Raw genomic sequence first — 19,726 nt, forward strand, 5'->3', positions numbered from 1 at the left:
CAATCTCTGGGGAGGGGCGGGACTTCTGGACCCTTCGGCCAGTCAAAGGGGTGTGTATGTGTGGGAGGGCCGCTGTGCTCCACCATGAAAATTGTGCCTTATGCATATTGTAGTTTATAAGGAAAACCTAAATTTCACACTTACAAGGTAGAAGCTAACATTACCTACTGTTCAGTCTGAGGTCTCATCTACACATTACACTTGAGGCCAGTTAATCACACTTTAAGTGGTCACTTGGCCACATGCTCAGTCAATTAATGACATGAGAAAAAGAGGAGTAAGCGACGAAATTATTCCACAGAATTTCCTCTGATCACTGTAGCTGATCAGAGCTTCCAGCTAGGGTGGCCCCACATGCATCTCTGAGCCAGGGACTTTCAAGCTGCCAGGGCTCCCAGCCTGGGGGGCGGGTGTTGAGCAGCTGATGTAATCTCCCAGCTGTGGTGGTGCATGGGGTGTCTCCATGGCTGGGAGCCTCTGTCAACTGAGGAGGTTCCCAGCCATAGGAGCTTCCTTCTTGCCAGTACAGAGAAGCCCAGGATCAGTCCCCCTGCACCAGCAGTAAGGTGTGAAGGGATCCGATTCACAGTCCTACAGTTATGTCTCCTGCTACGTGTGTGTATACTGCTATGTGTAGAAGGGCCCTAACAGTTATCCTGAAAAAGGCGAGTCTTTAGCATCCATAAAAGGTTGATTTCACCATTTGCCTTATATTAGAGTACAGGACTTCTAGTATAAAATATGCCACTGGGCATTAGGTTTAGTGCATCATGTCTATATGACCCATGTTTAAAACAGGGATTTCTAGATTGTATTTTGTATTTTGGTGACTCACTGTCCTCTGCTCTTAGTTTTAAATAAAAAAAATGTTAGTACTGTCATTACTTTCCCTTTAGTTGCAGGTCTGTTTCAGGATAGGGGGTAAGAGGAGTTTAGCTATAATCAGTCTTAGTCACATACAAGACAAATCTATGGACATTCCCAATAGCTCATAATGTAGAAACAAATGCTGTAAAAAGTAAGTGAGAGAGCGAGGTCATGTTCAAATCTCTCCTTGCCTCCTGTCATTCCCCAGAAGTTGTCTTAAGGCAGTGCGGAGCTGCTGCAATGGCATTTCTTACAGTTAAATTTGTTAAATTTTACAAGAAATCTTGACCTTAGAAACTAAAGGTATACATTATCTATTTTTTTATGTTCATTAGAAGCCTTGTACGCACCAGCTAATAATTGCATTTGTTACCATATCACGGTCCAGTGTGTAATCTTTCTACAGGGCAGTTGTGTTGTACATTAACCTACAATTAAGTGTAGCTTCACAAAATATGTACTATGAAGGTTGTTTAATAGATAAACTATTCTCTAATTTATTTTAAAGTCCAGTGACCTACATACTCAGATGCAAAAAACCCTTTACTAACATTATTTCTCCCCTGAGACCTTTCATATGAGCAGATATGTTAAATGAAGTAGAGGAAGCTTTGATCCAATCTAGGATAAATCCATTGGAACAAATGTGTGCGTGTGTGTGCATTTGTAGGAAGGTCAGAAAACGAAGTCAAAGGTAAAGTTACTAAACTCTCATGATCTGTTAACTTGTAAAGGTTCCCCTAAAATTTTGAAGTTCAGAGCTTTTTTAAGATGGCAGTATTTTTTATGCCTATGTCTGTATCATCTGCATATCATGCAAACCACCTCTGCAATCTGCACTACAGATCTGTACAGCAAATTCTTCACTTTTTCATGCGCACAGAACTCCTGCTGAAGTCAATGAGAGTTTACCAAATACGCAATAAGGGGTTGGATAAGAGGTTAGTAATGTATATCTGAGCAGATATGTCTCTGCCATATGCTGCTCTTCAAAAGGACCATTTTCAGTTAAAGTGAACGATTTGTATCCTTAGTAATTTTAGTTTGAAATGTGTAACCAGTATGTTCAGAGTATGACTTGGTCTAATTATTATGCAATTCTTTGAGTTAATTGCTGAACCTTCTTTTTATTTTATCTTTAGAGAAATTCACTAGCAGTTTGAACCCACCTTACTGTGTCATTCTAAGAGTTATTCTCCAGTAAGCAAGAGAATCAGAATGGTGTTATGAGGTCCAGAGAGAGAATATTGTTATTTTATTGACAGAACTAGAGCCTGCAACATGAACAAGTAGGAAGGTCCTGCTTAAGCTTCAGTATATGTACTACTTCTGCATAACCATATTTTTCTTGTTTTTACCTCTGAACCAGTCAACATCAGGTGCTTTGTGCTCACACTGAGAAAAGGTTTTGCCCCTTATACTGTATACAACCACATTTTCTCCTAAGATTGCTAGCAGTATTCAGCTCATAATGACAGATGTAGTTCCCTGATATGGACTATAGTGAGGCCTTGACCATTTAAGACCTATGTCAGTACCATTTATCAAATGACTACTGTCACAAGCTATGACATTGGGATCCATTTATGTTAGCTCATATAGACATCAATGGAAGTTTCAGGGACACACAAATACGAGAAATCATGAGCTCCCTTCTGTGCTTAGTTATCATTTTCCATTCTTCAGAATATCCACCAAGTTTTTCTATAGCCAAATAGGAGAAATAAGTATAGAGTGGATCCAGGCTTTAGAAAAGGATTGCTTTGTGTTTAGGTACCTGGCTGTATTGCAGGAGACCCAAGTTCAATTCCTGTATAACCAAATCATTAAATCTTTCTGTGCCTTGGCTCCCCTTTTGTAAAATGGGGGTAAACGCACTACTGTGCATCACAGGATGAGCTTGAGGTAAAATATGTGACTTTTTCAGGCATGGCAGATATGGGGACACTATAAATACTTAAATAGCTTCCTGCTTGGAGCAGCAACTTCTCCTAGGGAACGGTTAACACTTCCACCAGTCCTGCTATTCTGCTATGCTTGTTATAGGGGCTAAGTTTAATACAGAAATAAACACTTGTGCTTCCACTCAGCTCACTAGGATCTCTGGCTTAGGTCTGCCTGTGCTCTGATGGCCTTGAAGCTTAGGGATTAGGAATGTGCAGACTCCTTTGTCTCACTGGGTGCGTCTACACGTGAAGCAGACTGCATATTTGTTACTGCACAGTCATTTAGTACTTGCTTAAACTCCATGGGCCAAACGAGAACCCAGACTTTCCACTAGTGAGTAGTTTCTCACTGTAAGAGCCTAACTGAATTCAACAGCACTAGTCGTATAACTAACAGGCAGTGGGCACAGCTATAGAACAGTGGTGCATTTTAAGCAAGTACTAAATGACTGCTCAGTAATTGGCATTACTGTGCCGTCCCAATGCCACATGGCTGTTTTTAGCAGCTACTGCGTAGTAGCACTGGCATCATGGTTCATGCCTGGTGATGCTATGGTGACATAGCTTGTTGCTACTGAGACATAGCATCTCATCTAGATGAGCCCACTGTCTGTCGGTTACAGGACTAGTGCTGTTGAGTTCAATTTGACTCTAGCAGTGAGCAACTGCTCGCTAACGGAAAGTCTCTATAACAGGATGCCATCCCCAGCAGCCTTTGGACATACCTGGGAGGTGCCCCCAAGTCTCTTTATACTTGATTTTTCTGCTGGGAACAGCCCGCCCCCTTCCCTTCCTTGCCACGTCTTGGTGTTTCTTTGGTTCTTGAAGGCATGGGTGACTGATGTCTCTCGAGTCTGCGGGGTCACCTGCAGAAGCTGGTGTTGGTGTCGGCAGTGGGGATGGGGCTGGTGAGCACCCACAGAAGCCAGTGGTAGTGTTGGTGGTGGGGATGGCCCTGTTGGGGGTGGGGGGGGGCACAGGCCCCCCGTGCTCCCTCTACCAGTTGCCTGTGCTTGAAGGGGAGGCTGCCCCAGGGCTTCGCAGGTACAGTCTCGGCTCACGAACACTTGGTGGTGAGGAGCCTCTGCCTTCAGGTTTATTGGCATGCTCCAACCTCTCCTTATTGTGCCCCCATGTCTTGCAGGTGTTGTATGTATGAAATCCCTTAGTTTGGGCTTCAGCCTCTTCGGCCTCCACCTTCTTTAACTCTGGCTGGGCCTACCAGTCTAGTCCTACTGGCTAGGACCCGACTTTGGGGGCCCTAGCTCTTCAATCCACTCAGGGTTCCTGGCCCCTTTATACCAGGGTACCAGGCTTCCCAGTCCCTTAACACTACGCCCCTGTGGTGCTGGGTTTGTTGGGGCTTCAGCCTTCCCCAGCTTTGTCCCTTGTTCTCTAGCTAGGCCTCTCAGCCCAGGCCCACTAGGTCAGACTCAACATTGGGTCATCAGCTCCTCACTACAGGGCAAAGAGCCCAGAGTGGATAGTTGTACCTGCTATGGCACAGGGCTCTCTGGCCCTGTGGGCACTAATGAGGCCTCCACCTTCCCTATAGCCTCAACCACAAACCACCAGGGTAAAATAGAACACAAATAGTAAGACCTTGAGCTATAACAAACATAAATATAAAGAAGACAGTCTGCCTGCTCATGGTTCCAGGGTCTCTGCCTCTCTGCATAGAGCTGCTACAGCTTCACTGGAAGTTCTTAGGAGTCTACCCTCTCTACAACCTGGGCTCTCCTGGCCAGCTCAGACTAGGGTTTATGTAGTCCTGGCCTGAGCCCTCTGGTCACCCAATGCCCTGTCAGCAGACCAGCCAGCAGGGCTCAGCTTTTAACCCCTGATTTGCCAGCAGGAGGTGTCCTGAAGATTCCAGCCTTAAAGGGACCACCCTACTTTCTAGTAACAGGACTAGGGTTCCCTGTTACAGTCTAGATTCTAGTTTGGCCCATGGAGTTTTACAATTTAGGAGCTTGCATATACAGAAATATTAATTTGCAACAAAGGTACTAAGAAGCTCCTCAACAACTCACAAGCCAAACAGTCATCCCAACTATATTTGTTTTAAAGTAGGGAAACCCTATTTATAAGTGCAAATTTTATGTAACCAAAATATGTTACTTTCAGACTAGGCATTTGTGGAAGTCTTCACCTTAAAAGACTTCAGAATTTCAGAAGCTTTTCTGTTGATTTGAAATAAAAATCCTTTGGAAAATAAAAGATTGATAAAGGGTACAAATTCTTTTTTCATTTCCTAGAGACCTTCATTCAAATGTATGTTAGGTTAGATGGCACAAATGAATATAATTGCAGAATGCAGACCAGATGTAGATCATGCACTTAAATTGGAGATATGTTGTATGCATTTTTTTAAACCATAGCCTTATAAAGACTGAAGCAAAGGCATTGCTAGAAAGCCCTTTTCAAGGAGTGTGGTGATGGGTATTATTGAGACCATCAAGAGCTTGTCTATACATTGGTTTATTCTAGAATATCTGTTTTGTAGATTAAGCTAAAATAGGAAGACACTCCTATTTTAGAGTAAGTTTGTCCACATACAGTTATTCAGAATAGCCATCTCAGTTTAAATTTACACTCAGCCTTCATCAGTAAAAACTTTTCAGGTATAGAAAAGTCTTAAGAAAGAAAGATAGGAGTGGTGACTTACTGTACCCCTTAAAGAGGGTGAGCATTCTATAGTACTAGCCTGAGATTGCCCTGTGTGAGGGGGCATGGCTATGCTTGACCAGTGCCTGTGAGAGGTGAAGAACGCTGCCAGCGATACCATGACTTCACACCATGTAGGTGAGGATCGTATAGACTCAGATTCTGGTGGCCCTCATGGCAGAGTTCCTTGCATCTTTTCCTTCAACCCCGGTTACATTCTTATGCAGATTCACTCAGTCTGTTATTTCTGTAAATGTGGTATGTAAATCCTAGGTTAACCAAAACTTGCTTGTCAAAGGGTATAATGCATTTGGAAATGTACCAGTGCAGCAGGTGTAACCATTTCTGAAAGAGATAATTTTAAAGGAAACACATATCCTTGTGAGCAGCTGAATTTTCCTTGCCTTCTCTGGAGAGTTTCCGAACAATTTGTCATTGTTGTAATGATCCCTATGTGTTGGTACTCCCTCCCTGAGGAAGTTCTTAACATGCCTAACAATAGGCAGTTTTGAGCAACATAAGCAAGATGAACACCTTTTTCCATACTGCCCCTTTTCCCACTGTGAGTATCCCCTGCTTTGCACCATCAGTAGAATGGAGAAACCACAGTACTATTAATATAGATCCTGGACAGAGGATCAGTTCTGTGTGATGGGATCCAGCAGGCTGAATTGCTAAACCAGTGAACTGCTATTTTGCTTGCTATGGGGACCTTATTGGACTGAAAAGCCTCTAGACTGAAATAATATTTTCTGTTTGTATCTTAAAAAAACAAACCCCCCTCCCCCCCCACCAAAAAAAAATGCATTTTTTTTGCCAATGTTTTGACACAGTAGCCAGAACTAGTAAAATTTTTGGGCAACTGGCCAGTGCTTGTTTCACTGAACAGCCGCAGAAACTGGGAATATCTGTGAACCTGAGGCTTTTTTGAATGAAACAGTCATGGTGCCAGATACAAAGAGAACTGGCAAAAAAAAAAAAGCATGTTCAATGTGGAGAAGACTGTTTATGACTCGTCCTAAGGAACAACCTCCTCCCACAGCTTTTTTTTCCTTTCCTTTTTTTTTAAAGCTATGAATGAGAATAATCAGTTTTCCAGTATGAAGCTTTGAAGCCAGTGCTCTACCAACTCTACCATATATAAAATTAATGGACACAGTGAAACACTGTGATTTAAATAAAATGAGAAGTGCCAGCTTCTTCCAGTGAAGTCTGTTGTGGATAGTGGAAGGTAGTTATTGGACTAAGATTGGGAAAACATGAGTTTAATTCCTGATGTTACCACAGACCTAAGGCAGGCCTGAGTCTCTTCACTTTGGTTTGCTAAGTTTAAAATGAAGGTGGTATTTCCCTTCCTCACAAGCATGAAAAATAAATAATTTTTGTTTGGCAAGTGTTAAGATCCTACAACGATGACTGCTATAAAACACCTAAAAAATTAGTAAAGAACTTTTCACTTAATGTGTTTACTCAAATATAAGATGAGGTTCTGCCCCCCAATCAGCATGGAGGGAAAAAAATCTCATCTTGCATACAAGGAAAACTTATTAAATACATATTGTTTATCATTAAACTGCTGCCAAAAGTAGTGTGTGCTCAGTAACAAAAACCAACTATGAACTTGCAGCTAACCCTGAGCATGACTATAAAACATATGGTCCATATTGGGCATACATACAGATTTTTCTTTTTTTTGGAAAAAATATATTTCACCCCCCCCATATATGTATTTATAAAAGCTTATGCTAGATGCTCTGTGTGTGTGTGTGTGTGTGTGTGTGTTTATATATATACATATATCACACACACACACAGAGCATCTAGCATAAGCTTTTCTTCGCACACCTTAAACCATATTTCAAACCCACGCACCCATTATAATTAACGTACCCATGCTGCTGCCCACCTGTCCACAGTCCTTTCCCTAACCCAACTGCAGTTTCTTAGTCCTAGCCCCGATCTGGGGGTTTACATTCTCAGTTTATTCACTATCATTGTCACTGTCACTGTTGCTGTTTCTTTTGCTGTCATCGTCGCTGTGTCCAGGTCCGGTTGTGTCACTGTCCTTAGTTCTCCCTGTCCACTCTCCCTTTTGGGGGTCTTTAAAGAGCCTGAGCCAAGTGTCTCTTTGACAGGTGGAGTTGGCTGTATCTTCTCCATCCTCTCCCACCGATTTCCGGTAGTAGGACTGGAGTTCACACAGAAACATTTTAACACAGTCTGTTTCCTCAAGTTCTCTATGTCTGTACATCAGGAGGTTCTTGCACTTCCACAGTGTGCTCTTGACACAGGACATGAATTGGCCGAAGCGGGTTGTTGGGGAACCTTGATGTTTAGTCAGGTGTCCCTACAGCGCTGCCTCCCTCATCATCAGCTTGACTCCTGTCACCTCTTTGCAGAGCTGGTTTACTTTTTTCCACACCTCCTTGGTGTATGGACAGAGCCATAGGATGATTTCTCTTGCGACTTGTCAGATTTCCCTGGGTCAGCTGGGTCGAGTCCCTTGCCCCTCTGTCTCCATGCCCTCGCTTGGTGTACGTGGTGAGCTGTTAGCCAGTCCAAGTCTCTGTGGTCCTTTCATAGGTCCTTGTAGAAGATCTGGTTCCAGACGGCCTGGCAGTTGTCTTTGGGGAGCCACTCTGCAGTTGATAATCTGTCTGTGGCTCTGACCACCTTCTGTATCTTCCTGTGGTTGGACATAGTCACTGGGCTTTCATTCTGTAGCCTGTACTTACTCTGGAACTCATTCAGGACCCTGTAGAACCAGGGGTGTTCCATGCTTCACAGTTCACACCCCTCACAGTCTCAGGAGGTGACCTGCAAAATACTGGGCGAGACGGGCAGTACCAGTCACTAGCTTGCAGATCTGGCCCATGTACCATGCCCACAGGAACAGGTCTGGCATCCCCCTGCCCCCAGTCCATTTCTTCTTGTACAGGGTCTTCTTTACCACCTTCTCATACAGCTGGGACACTACTATGAGGATAGATTACTGCAGCCCATCTGAATAAAATATACGGTAGTGCCCATTTCATACAGTCCCCCTCAATGCTGACTCTCTTTAAAGTCATGGTGAGCCACTCCATTGAATACATTTGGACTTCCTCTTCATTCTCACAGCTGAGATTTACCTTTCTTTCCCATTTCCAATGATTCCTGTTTCTTCACCAGGGTTAAATGTCTGGCAAACATCAACAAATAGGGCTCCAAACAGCGTATGATTAGTGGGGCCCTCCCCTCCATGAGGTGAAGTGGGACCCTGCACCTCATCTGGGACTCATGAGAAGAACACCCAGTTCCAGTCATAAGTGGAGGAGCTAATTAATATACAGATCTTTTCTGGTGGGGATGGCTTAAAATGCTGTTGACTCTGCTGGGGCCCAGCCCAGTGAACGGTGTGGTAAATCATGAGCCATAGTATCATAGTGCTTAGGGTCAGAAGGGACCTAAACAGATCATCAGGTCTGACCCCCTACCCCGGGCAGGAACGAGTGCTGGGGTTATAACACCCCAGCCAAATATCTATCCAGCCTCCTCTTGAAGACTGCCAAGGTAGGAGAGAGCATCACCTCCCTTGTGAGTCCATTCCAGAGCCTGGCAGCCCTAACCATGAAGTAATGCTTCCTGATGTCCAGCCTGAACCTTCTTTCTAACAATTTGTGGCCATTATTCCTAGTAACCCCTGGTGGTGCCCGGGTGAACAAAGTCTTGCCCGATTTTTTCTGGGCCCCCCCAGTGAGTTTGTAAACGGCCACCAGATCTCCTCTCAGCCTTCTCTTGTGGAGACTGAATAGGTTCAGGCCCCTGAGTCTCTCTTCGTAGGGCCTGCCCTGCTGCCCCTTGACCATGCAAATGTCCCTCCTCTGGACCCTCTCTATGCTAGCCACATTACTCTTGAAGTGCACTGCCCAGAACAGGACACAGTACTCCAACTGCAGCCTGACCAATGTTGCATAGAGAGGAAAGATCACCTCTCTGGACCTGTTTGTGATGCATCTGTGTATGCACGACAAGGTGTGATTAGCCTTACTGACCGCTTCCTTGCATTGGCGACTCATGTTCATGAGCCTTTTGGTTTTAGATTGACATCATGCACAGAAGTGCTGCTTAAAAGTATGTTTATGGGTTACCTGTGCTAAAACATGCAGTAGTTTTAAAAAAGGTAAAATGTAACAATTTTTTTGTTGATTAAAGTACTACAAGCATGTTTATTTCAAAGTCAGTGTTTTCAGATTTGCCCATCTCTTTCATATAGTCAAGGAGAGTAAGGTCTGACAGTAAAGGAGGAGGAACTGTAAGGGGAAAAAGTTTGGGGTGCAGAAGGCAAGGGGCTAACTGGCCCCCTCCCCAAAATTTATAATCCCTTCTGTAGCAGTGGGAGGTTGACAAATTCAAAGTCAGCCTCCAAAAATTAGATTCTATACCTAGAAAATTATAACAAATTTATTAATTTTATGTATATTGAATCTAATTATTGAGGAGTCATATTCAGGTTTGCCTTACATTTAAGTAAATATCAATGTTTTTAAAATGCAAATGCTCTTGTAAAGAAAGGGGGAAGCTTTACCAGAGTCTAATTCTGCTTTTAATGGCAACATTCCCTTTGAAGCAGAATAAGGCCCCAGAACAGACTTCCTCTGATTTGGAATATATTTTATCAAAATAACTCTTCCCCATATAATGGACTGCAAGCCAAATCCTGGTCAACATTCCTTTAGCAACTGTCTTCCCATTGACTTAAGTGGGAATAAGGCAAGCAAGATTTAGTTCTCTGGTTGGTATCTAGCTAGACATTCATACTACATGACATTCATTTCTATGGTGTTTGCATCATCATACATAGACTTTCAATTAGGCAGTGCCTGTTTTTGTTTTTTGCAAAGACAACTCTCTCTTATTACATGAAACCTTTTCATGCCGCCTACTTGTTTTATTCTTGGGTGTAATGTGACACGAGCAGAGTTTTGTTGTATGCACAGGAAAGAAGGCAGTCTGTAAGGGAAGTGCTTAATTTAATAAATTGCAGATTTTTGGTACATAGGATATTTGTCTCAACAGTGGGTTTTTGCACTGCCCAAAATTTCAGTTTCAATTAACTTAATTGTATTCAATAGGCTGAATGAGAAGATCTTCAGTAGTATGTGAGTCAGACTTTCAGAATGTGCTGCTGCTGCTGACTGCTCAGCTGATACACCAGAATTCTTGCAGACAAATCCATAGATATACTAAGCATGTTCTGTGCATCTTGCTCACTTCCTGGCTTATTCCTCTATTAAAGCTTGACATGCATGTCATATAAATGGCAGTACACTGCAATTGCAGGTGTTCAGCCTTTCTCTGCCTCCTTTTCTCCCAACTCCCACATGGAGATCCATAAGCATGCTGTCTTCCCTAATAAAAAGAGATACTGTAATAAAAAGGAGGCTTTATTAAACTAATGCAATAACAGCATTTTCTTTGAGGACTTAAATACTTCATTTTTAATAATAAAAATCAAATTGTGATTGTTGCACCCTGTATACATTTTATTCAAATCAGCCACTAAATGGCGGTGCTTCATGCCTAAGCAGATATCTCCTGAGATGTATGTATTTTTAGAATTTGTTAAATGAGTTTTAAGGAGGAGGCTTGCACTAGGCAGCAAATCTAGGAATCAGTAGTAACATTAAAAAACAAAAAAAATGGATGAGAGAGATTCCTCTGTTTGGGTAGGTTAAGGGTACAGCTCTGCTCCCACTTCTGCCAGTATAAATCTAGAGTGACTCTCGTGAAGGTACAGAAATTAATCTGGATTTACAGTAGTATTAGTTCAGAATGTGCTACATTGAAAACGGGAGAGTCATCCAAGTCTCGGGATGCAACTATAACAATGCACAGTCTCAACTATGAAAGGCTGTTTGGTTTAGGTCAGTGCTATACAACTGGTGAGCTGAGTGTTTAATCTGAACCCCCTGGCTCCCTCCGGCCATTGTTCCCCTCCTCACTCCAGCTCCTTCTGCAGCCAGGGTCTCCAGGTCACCTCTCCCCTACCCCTGGCTTTCACTCCCTACCTCTGCCCCACAGGGTGGAACAGGGCAGGGCAGCATGGATCAGTGCAGCTCGGGAACCTGAAGCTGTTGAAGTGTGTGGTTGTAGGGGAAAGGAGGAAGGGAGAGGGGTCTACCATCTCTGTCTCCCACATGTGCCATATAGCAATGGGGGTGGGGAGGAGGAAGGGGCTACCTGTGCATGCAGTGCCAGGGGAGCTTGCAGCTGGGGTTGTGAGGGTGGCAGTGGCTCCTGTTGGTGTGGCCCCTAGCCCCTAAGAAGATGGACAACCTTGCTTTAGGTAAATGTTCACAATGTCCAGTGATTAAGCAATTAAGTCAGTCTTTGGTCTGCAAATCTGAACCAGAAATACTACCAGGATAGATATTACTCAGAGATTCTAGCTTTTGTCTTAAAAACCCAGGTGGGACTTGAAAGGGATACAAAAAGGAATATAAGGAAAATTTTAAAAGTGAGCTCTGGTCCTAAGAATCCCCAAAATCCATTAAACTGTTGTCAGTACAGCACATTTATTTTTGTCATTGTTGAATGTGTTTATGCTAGGAATAGAATTTTCTTTTTTAACAAACCAAAAGAGAAAAATATTTGAAAGTTTTGGTTGTGTTTTTTTGCCATTTGTATCACACCCTAGATAATTGTCTTTTGACAGTACTGTAGCATTTCTGTTGGGATCTGGGGCAAAGACTTAAGGAGAAATGTCATGACAAAGACCTGTCCTGACATGATGAAGTATACAGTATGTGGAATTCCTTTCTAAACCTAACAGCTGAGAAAAATGTTTTCGGAGAAGTTACAGGCTTTGAAGTAAAGTGCATTTTATGGCAAGCCTTTTTTTATCTTTTGATTGCAGGTAGTAGTGGATTTTAGATGTAAACTATCATTTTAGCCTGGCAAAGCTAGATTTTACACTTGGGGTAAAAAATGCTGTATAGCCCACGAAGAATGAGTAGATAGTCAGCATTCACAAAAATGGGAGTGGTGCATCTCTGCGCCAGGTTTCTATGGTGAAACAAGTCCTTGCCACACTGCGTGTGGAAGTGTTTCCATCACTAATCCTTGAGATTTAGAGATCGAGTCTGAATAAGCACCCAAATGTTCTGATACTTATTTGAATCTTATCCAGAATATTTAGAAGTAGGACAGGCATTCTCCTGAGACTTCCAGGTATTGTACCTATCTGACTAGGCTTGCATTGCCAAAAGAACAAGTTTTTCTGGTATTTCAGTATATTCATGGCTGCTCTTGGCTACTACCAGGAAATGCACAAATAAGAGAAGGATGGAGCAAAAAAAAAAAATCTGCAGTTTTAAAGCCCCCTCTTCAATGACTCAAGTTGTGGACAACAGTTTAGATTTGTTCAATCTGTGTCAAAACCATGTCTTCTTCCAGGTTATACTGAAAAAGAAAAATGAGTTGATTGTCTTGAGTCTACACTAACATGTACTTCTTATCCTTACAGACCCTTACAGATCTAGGCATAGATTTCCTTTAAAATGTAGATTCATTTGCAAACTACGTATGAAATAGTTAAAATAACAAAAACAGACAAAAGAGCTATTTTTTCCATCCATATCTTTTACATTACATCAGTTACAGATCCTTAAGGGGAGGTAAAGGGAAGACTCCTAAGCTAGGGATGGAAGTTACACATAAACCAGTTTAAGTGATCAGAAACTGGTTTAAACCTGTAACAGAACATAAGTTCAGTGCACGTAAACCAGTTTCAAAATCTCTGAAACTGGTTTGAGATGAACCTGGTTAAATGTAGTATCAGACTTAACTGATTGAGCTCAAACCGGCTTATGCAACTTCCGTCCCGGACCCCTTCCTAGTTTAAGTTCAATCCGAGTCCCCCAGCATCCCAGCATGCTGTCTGGGCTGGGCTGTGCTCTTTGTTCCAGGGCTGGCCCTGCTCCCTAGCTGGAGCAAGGACAGGCAGGAGCCAGGGCCTGGGCAGATGCTGGCCCCAAAAGGGAACAGGGAAAAGGTTTATTCCCCGCCCCGCTCCCTCCCCTCTCCCACCAGCTCAGACCTGAATTTCTCTGTTGGCTGCTCTGGAGGGGGGAGGCGGGGAAGGGCGCACCAGCAGTAGCCTGGAGTGAACTGGCCAGGGATGGGATTTAATTCCCCCTTCCCTGTCCCACCAGAACAGACCCAAGCTGGGGTTCATGGGGCACTCCTCCCTCACTGCTGCGGTGGCGGAGCCGGAGCATGGCCAAATGCCGGCCGGCATGGCCCCTGAGGCAGAGGGAGGCAGGGAGTGGGGGTTATTCCTCCCTCTATCCCCACTGCTCATGGGGGACCGCAGCTGGGTTCTGCATGCCCCCCTCCCTTTGGCTTCTGGCCCTTTTCTCTCTGGAATCTGGCCCTTCATAAAGGGCATATTTCCCCAAGATGGTGCAACATGCTTAGTTCCCTGGCAAGATTGCACATCATTTCTTAGGAGCAGTATGGAAGCTTAGAGGATTGTTTGTCTGCAGTCAGTTCCAAGGCTTTGTTTCACAGTTTTGATCATTTGGCATGGTGATACTTTAGATAATAAAAATAAAATAAAATTACAAACAAGGCTTCATAAAAGTTGCACAAAAAATGAAAACTAAAGAAATACATTCTAACAGGATTGCTTTTTGATGGCAAATTTTATAGCAGTGAGAACTAGTTTTCAACGAACTTGAAAAGAGGGTCAGAATTATTCCAACTCTAAATAGCTTCAAAGTTTTATATTTGGACTGGAAACATGCTGCTTTTTCCACCTCTGTGTTTATTTTTAAGTCAATTATCAATGCAACATATAATTAAAAAAAATACAGAGCCTGGTATAAGTTCCAAATGTAAACCAAGCTGTGCGCATGTATGATACTTAGTTTCAGGGTGGATGCACCACTGTTTGTGATAGAATCTGTGTTAAGTATTAAGTTTGTTTTAACTTCTCACCAACTTAAAATGGTTTAAAAACAATGCATTATGATGGGAAAAGAAGCAACGTTCCTCTCAAAGTGTCCACTTCCAAAAAAAAGTGTCTTAATAATTCTATTTAATTTTGTTCACTCAAGTTCAGTTTAAAAGACCATGCAGGCATTCAGAGTCCTTTAGAGTTTGCACAGCTAGTTACTCTGCAAACTGCCAATTTCTTTAATATGGGAAATGTATGCATGTTGGAATGAGCTAATTTGGCCAATGGAATTTTATAACAAATGTATGAATGCTGTGGGTTTCCCTCTCTAGCCCCTTCCAGCAGAACTATAATTTGCAGAAATGAAAACAGTCTCTGGCTAGCTTTAGGCTTTTCTCAAAAATAGAAACAGTAGGGTTTGTCTGGCTGGGCCAGCTTCTTTACCACACACCTGGTGTATATCACTTTAAAAAATAAATTATGCCTCATTAAATTACAATTAAATGAAATCATGATCATTTGTTTTTCTGGAAGGAAGATGTTTTGCATATTGAAAGCCTAATTTGTTGCAGGTGACAAAAAGGCTGAACAGATTATTTAGTATCACTTTTTTTTTTTTAATGTTGCTTGCTGGTTAGTTTGTATATATTTTGGTAGCTTAAAATTATATTAGTGTAATCTTACTCTCAAGATGTTGTTGTTGTTGTTGTTGTATTTTCTGTCACTTGGCTATCTATTTGACTTGGTTTACCAGTCTCTTCAATCTCAAAAAGAATTGGGATTTCTTCCTGAGTTTATATCTCATTATTGGCCTTGCTGTTCAGGTCTCCATGAGCTACCAAGGTGCTCATACTTTCATTTTCTGAGATTGGCTGAGCCCTCCTATAGCAATTTCCAGTCAAATGTTCCACTCAGTTATGGTAGTCTCAGTTGGTATGAGGTTACCACCATTGCTTGCATGAATCTAGTAACTTTGCATCCCTAAGCTAGTCATTTACACATGCAAATATCTGATTATCATATATAGTCAGTGACTATACTTAAAAGTAGCTGCTGGCCTACTTGTGCATATTTTTCTGGTTTACCCTTTAAAATTAGACCATAATTTCAGGCAGGCTGAGAGGAAGAAAGGAGAGAGTGGTGAGAGCTGTTCTGGAGTATGGTTCTATTCCAAGTAAATCCTTCCTCTTCCCTGCCCTGCACCTCCCCAAATATGCCTGAGGTTGGGGAGGAGAAGAAAATGGCAATAGAAAGAAGTCCCAAAAACACAATATTTTGAAAACTAAACTTTTTTTTATCAAGTGTCCTAGAAACAGATTGACAATGAAAAGTTTGGCCAACTTATACCATTGCCTTTTGGTTTTATATCCCTTCTGGAAGAAAGATACTGGGCTTGATTACATCTACTTGGGAATGATAAATAGTTGAAATTTAAGCCTCATGCTTATTCCTTTGGGACATCCCACTTTCAGTTAATCCTTTTCACAGCTTGTGAGTCTGGAAAACTTGGAAAGCATTATTATACCCCAAATAAATAATTAGAAATATTGCAAATGCAAGGTACATGATACCCTCTCTGACTGCAGAGGGTAATAGAAGCAAGTACCGGAGCCATTCCCATAACAGCAGAGGTTCTTCAAACTCTTCTATACTGTGGGTTTGTCTCAACAAATCTGTTTGCTCTTACACCTTCTCCTCACTGATCACCTGGCCTTACTCTTCTCCCTTTTGTAATCTAGTTCCATGCCTGTGGCAGCTGCAGCAGAGGACAAGATAAACTAAGGGAAAAAAGTTAGTCTTTTCCCTCACCCATGTAATGTGGCAGTTGAGAACATGTGACTAGGTAGTCGTGGACTGCAGTAGTCTGTGGACCACAGTTTGGGAGTTTCTGTGATAAACATTGTTTAGGCACATCTCTTCTGTGTGTATTCTGATAGTGTGAGCAGATATAAATATACATGGTACATCGTTGTCTTAAACCATGATCCAGTGAAGTACTTGGGCATGTGCATGGTGACATTTACTTCCAGGTAGCCAGTGGTGCCTAGTAAGTACCTTTGGCACATTGTTGGAGTTAGAATTTGCTAACTGATCCTTTCTTATGCCTAAATCCTGTTTACGTTAGTGTCCTCTGCTGTATTGGCCATCTGCTGACATGCTGATTTTTTTTCTTAAAAAGTGGATGAATGTCACATGCTAATTAGTACTTGTATTATGAGGCCCTTAGTATTTTGAAAGATGGAGCAAAAAAAGGGTTCATGTAATTCCTGAAGATACCTTCTAAAGCTTTCAGGTTTGCTACATTTTCACCCATCAGAAAAAATTGTCCAGACTGAAGTAAATGGACTGTAAAAACAAACCCCAGCCAAACATTTTTCTTTATAAACCTCCTGCACTGTTTAAATGTCGGAACTAAATTTACCAAACTTGGCAGATTTGTAAAGATGAAACGGACTGCCAAGTGTTCCCAGCTTCAAGCAGAGAGAGGGGGAGAGCACTCTTAACAGCTCCTAAAATATTTGCAGGAGGCACCTGGCGGTAATTGCAGTTTTGCTGTTCTACCCATGCTCCTACGTTCCTATCCAGAATCTCTGCACTCAGATTGTTACTTCAGTACCCAAATAGGACATTCCCCCCCAAAACTGACAGCCTCTAAATACAAACATTTTCCTACAAAATATCCTCTCTGGAGATTCCTTAAGAGTCTGATGTAGGTTCTCAGCATTGCAACCCAGCTGGCTGCACCAATTAAATACATACAACAACACGTGACTTGGCTTTTTTTAAAACATTTTTTGAACCAGGGATTGCTGTCAGAGATCCTGCGTAAAGAAGAAGACCCTAGGACAGCCTCCCAGTCCCTCCTGGTAAACTTGAGAGCAATGCAGAATTTCCTCAACCTGCCTGACTCAGAGCGGGATCGTATATATCAGGATGAGAGAGAGAGGAGTATGAACTCCAATGTGAGCATGGTGTCTTCTGCAGCCAGCAGCCCAAGTTCCTCCAGAACCCCCCAGGTAAGACGGGGCAGGGTCTGTTAGTTGTTTGAAGACGTGCAGGTAGTTCTTGGAGAGAGTTCTTTTCAGTGTATTCCTAGTACCCAGTTGTGTCTTAGAAATGTCTTTTGTGGGGCTTTGGAGTTGCTGCAAAGAGGTGTTTATTGGATTATAGCAAGGCACTATAGCAATTTTAATGTTAATCAGTGTCATATACAAAGACTATAAGTATGTTAGTATGTGAAAGAATGTGCATGGGCTGCACACACAGGCTAATAATATATGTCCAGTGCTTGGATACTAAATGACGAATTGTGGAGACAACCATGTTTATAACCTGTTCTATGTAGTCAGTGCCTCTGCTTTGTCCAATATAAGACAAAAGAGTTGATCTGGGAGGGAGGGTGTTGCATATGTCATGTGATTTGTGGTGAATGAGTATGTGGCTGACAGTGGGTCATAGTGAATAAGATTCTCTTAAAAATAAATTTGTTCAGCATTCTACCTAGGAAATCAGAGTCATTTTAGAGTTTTACATTTGTAATCATTTAAAGTACAGAGATTTGAAGTGGGTGGTGTGTTGAGAGGGATGATTATCTCTTACTATTTATCACCAAGGATCATCTCATTGATCTAGTTTCAGATTTCTGTAATTTTCTGCTAGTGCTCTGTTACCACCCACTTTCTTAACTACCGTATAGGATACTCATCTGCCACTAGAAGAACAGAACGTTGGCACTCATAGCAGCGTGTTCTCCCTTTTTCCCCAGCTGAAAACAATCGCAGACATACACACTTCTGAAAAGGAGCTGCACTTGGAAGGAGACTATGATTAAAGCAAGCTACTTTTGATATCATGTCATTTGCATATCTTTAGTTTGAAATTTCTAACTACAGAGGCATGACAGCTCAATTCCAGCATTTAACTCGATTCTAAATTTCATTAGTGTGTGGGTGTGTATAACTAACCATCCTGATTTAGGGACTTAAGTATTTTCTCATCTGCAGAACATCTGAGTTGTACATATATGTTAACTGTACTTCTGATATTACTGAGTATATTTATATTGCAGATCTGTAGCTTGCATGCTACAACCCAGTTGCATGAAAAATGTCATAAAGATAGGGTTTTATTTAGTAGAAATAATTGATGTGGTTCAGGTGCACCCTGGTATTTTAATACACTTTATACCTATGAATTAGATAAAGGAATTCTGTAATTGAAGATAATATTGTAGCATACACTGCCAACACAAATTTTACACTGAATTTTGTGTTGCACACCCAAGTTGTTGGCATAACTCCTTATCTTCTTAGTTACTGTGTAATGAAAAGGGGATTTATTCTGTCTGCGGGTTTTAGCACAGCATAGCAGCACTCTTCTCCATTTTTCTGTCTTACATTTAACAGCTTTTCTAACTCTATTGCAAATATACAGTTGGTCCAATAAAATATATCACCTAAATAAATCCTGTTTCTTGCATTTATGAATGCAAAGGCATAGCTCATTTACATAAGATTGAAACATACTAAATTCCACACCTAGTATTAAATGTGGAGGGCAATGAATCTGGCTCTCTGGGCAGGTTTACATATGGCTCAGTGGACAGTAGAAGTTAGGAGGCCAGGGTACTGTGTCACAACCTGTTGGCCAAATCACTTCACTTCTGTGCCCCAGTCCCCATCTGTAAAGCAGAGACAGTGAAGTTTGTGAGCGAAGTGGTGCTGGAAAATCTTAAAGTTATTATTATTAAAGTTTAAAGCAGACCACTCTCACGTTATTTTGACTTGAGTAATTCAGGAGGTTTGGGTTTTTTTCACATATTTGTTTTGTTCTTGAGCAACTACCTTACTGTACAGCTTTATCTATTCAGTAATCGTCTCTTCTTGTGCCCAGTGGTTGAAATTCTCCACTCTTAAGAGGGACAGCATGATGTACACAAGTTAAATACCATTTCAGCACCTTGCCAATTGAGAACCATGCTGTAGGAACTGCTGTGACAATTTGGACACCTCTAAAAATAAGGCTACTTATCAGCCAGACTTTGCTTCCCATATGCACTGTATCAATTTGGGTGAAGCCAGTATCATCTTGATGTCCCATGCAGTGATTCCAACAAGTATTCTCTCTCAAAGGGGATATTTAAATACCACAGTGATATACTATGGAAAGAGCAAAGGTTCCTAAATAGGAAGAATTATGCTGTCCTTTCAGGAATTATGCTTCAGTGCTAGAGACAGTGATTCAATGGCATTTTGAAAAATTGTTTCCATAGATACCAGTCTCTTGAGGCAGTACTTCCGGGAAT

General features: G+C 41.9%; 1 protein-coding gene across 3 annotated transcripts in view; it reads left to right on the forward strand.

The window, feature by feature from the left end:
• Nucleotides 1-19,726, forward strand: part of SATB2 (SATB homeobox 2) — a 175,817-nt gene that overhangs the window by 109,280 nt on the left and 46,811 nt on the right. Inside the window, exon 8 of one of the 3 annotated variants that reach the window (XM_090045166.1) lies at nucleotides 17,226-17,438. The exons of the other annotated variants lie outside the window; for them this stretch is intronic. Within the exon in view, the coding sequence (XP_089901292.1) occupies nucleotides 17,226-17,438 (213 nt within the window). The remainder of the gene's footprint in view (nucleotides 1-17,225; nucleotides 17,439-19,726) is intronic. 3 annotated transcript variants of the gene reach the window in all.

The sequence above is a fragment of the Crocodylus siamensis genome, chromosome 4 (assembly GCF_052110815.1).
Source record: "Crocodylus siamensis isolate JL-2025a chromosome 4, ASM5211081v1, whole genome shotgun sequence".
Lineage (NCBI taxonomy): Eukaryota > Metazoa > Chordata > Crocodylia > Crocodylidae > Crocodylus > Crocodylus siamensis.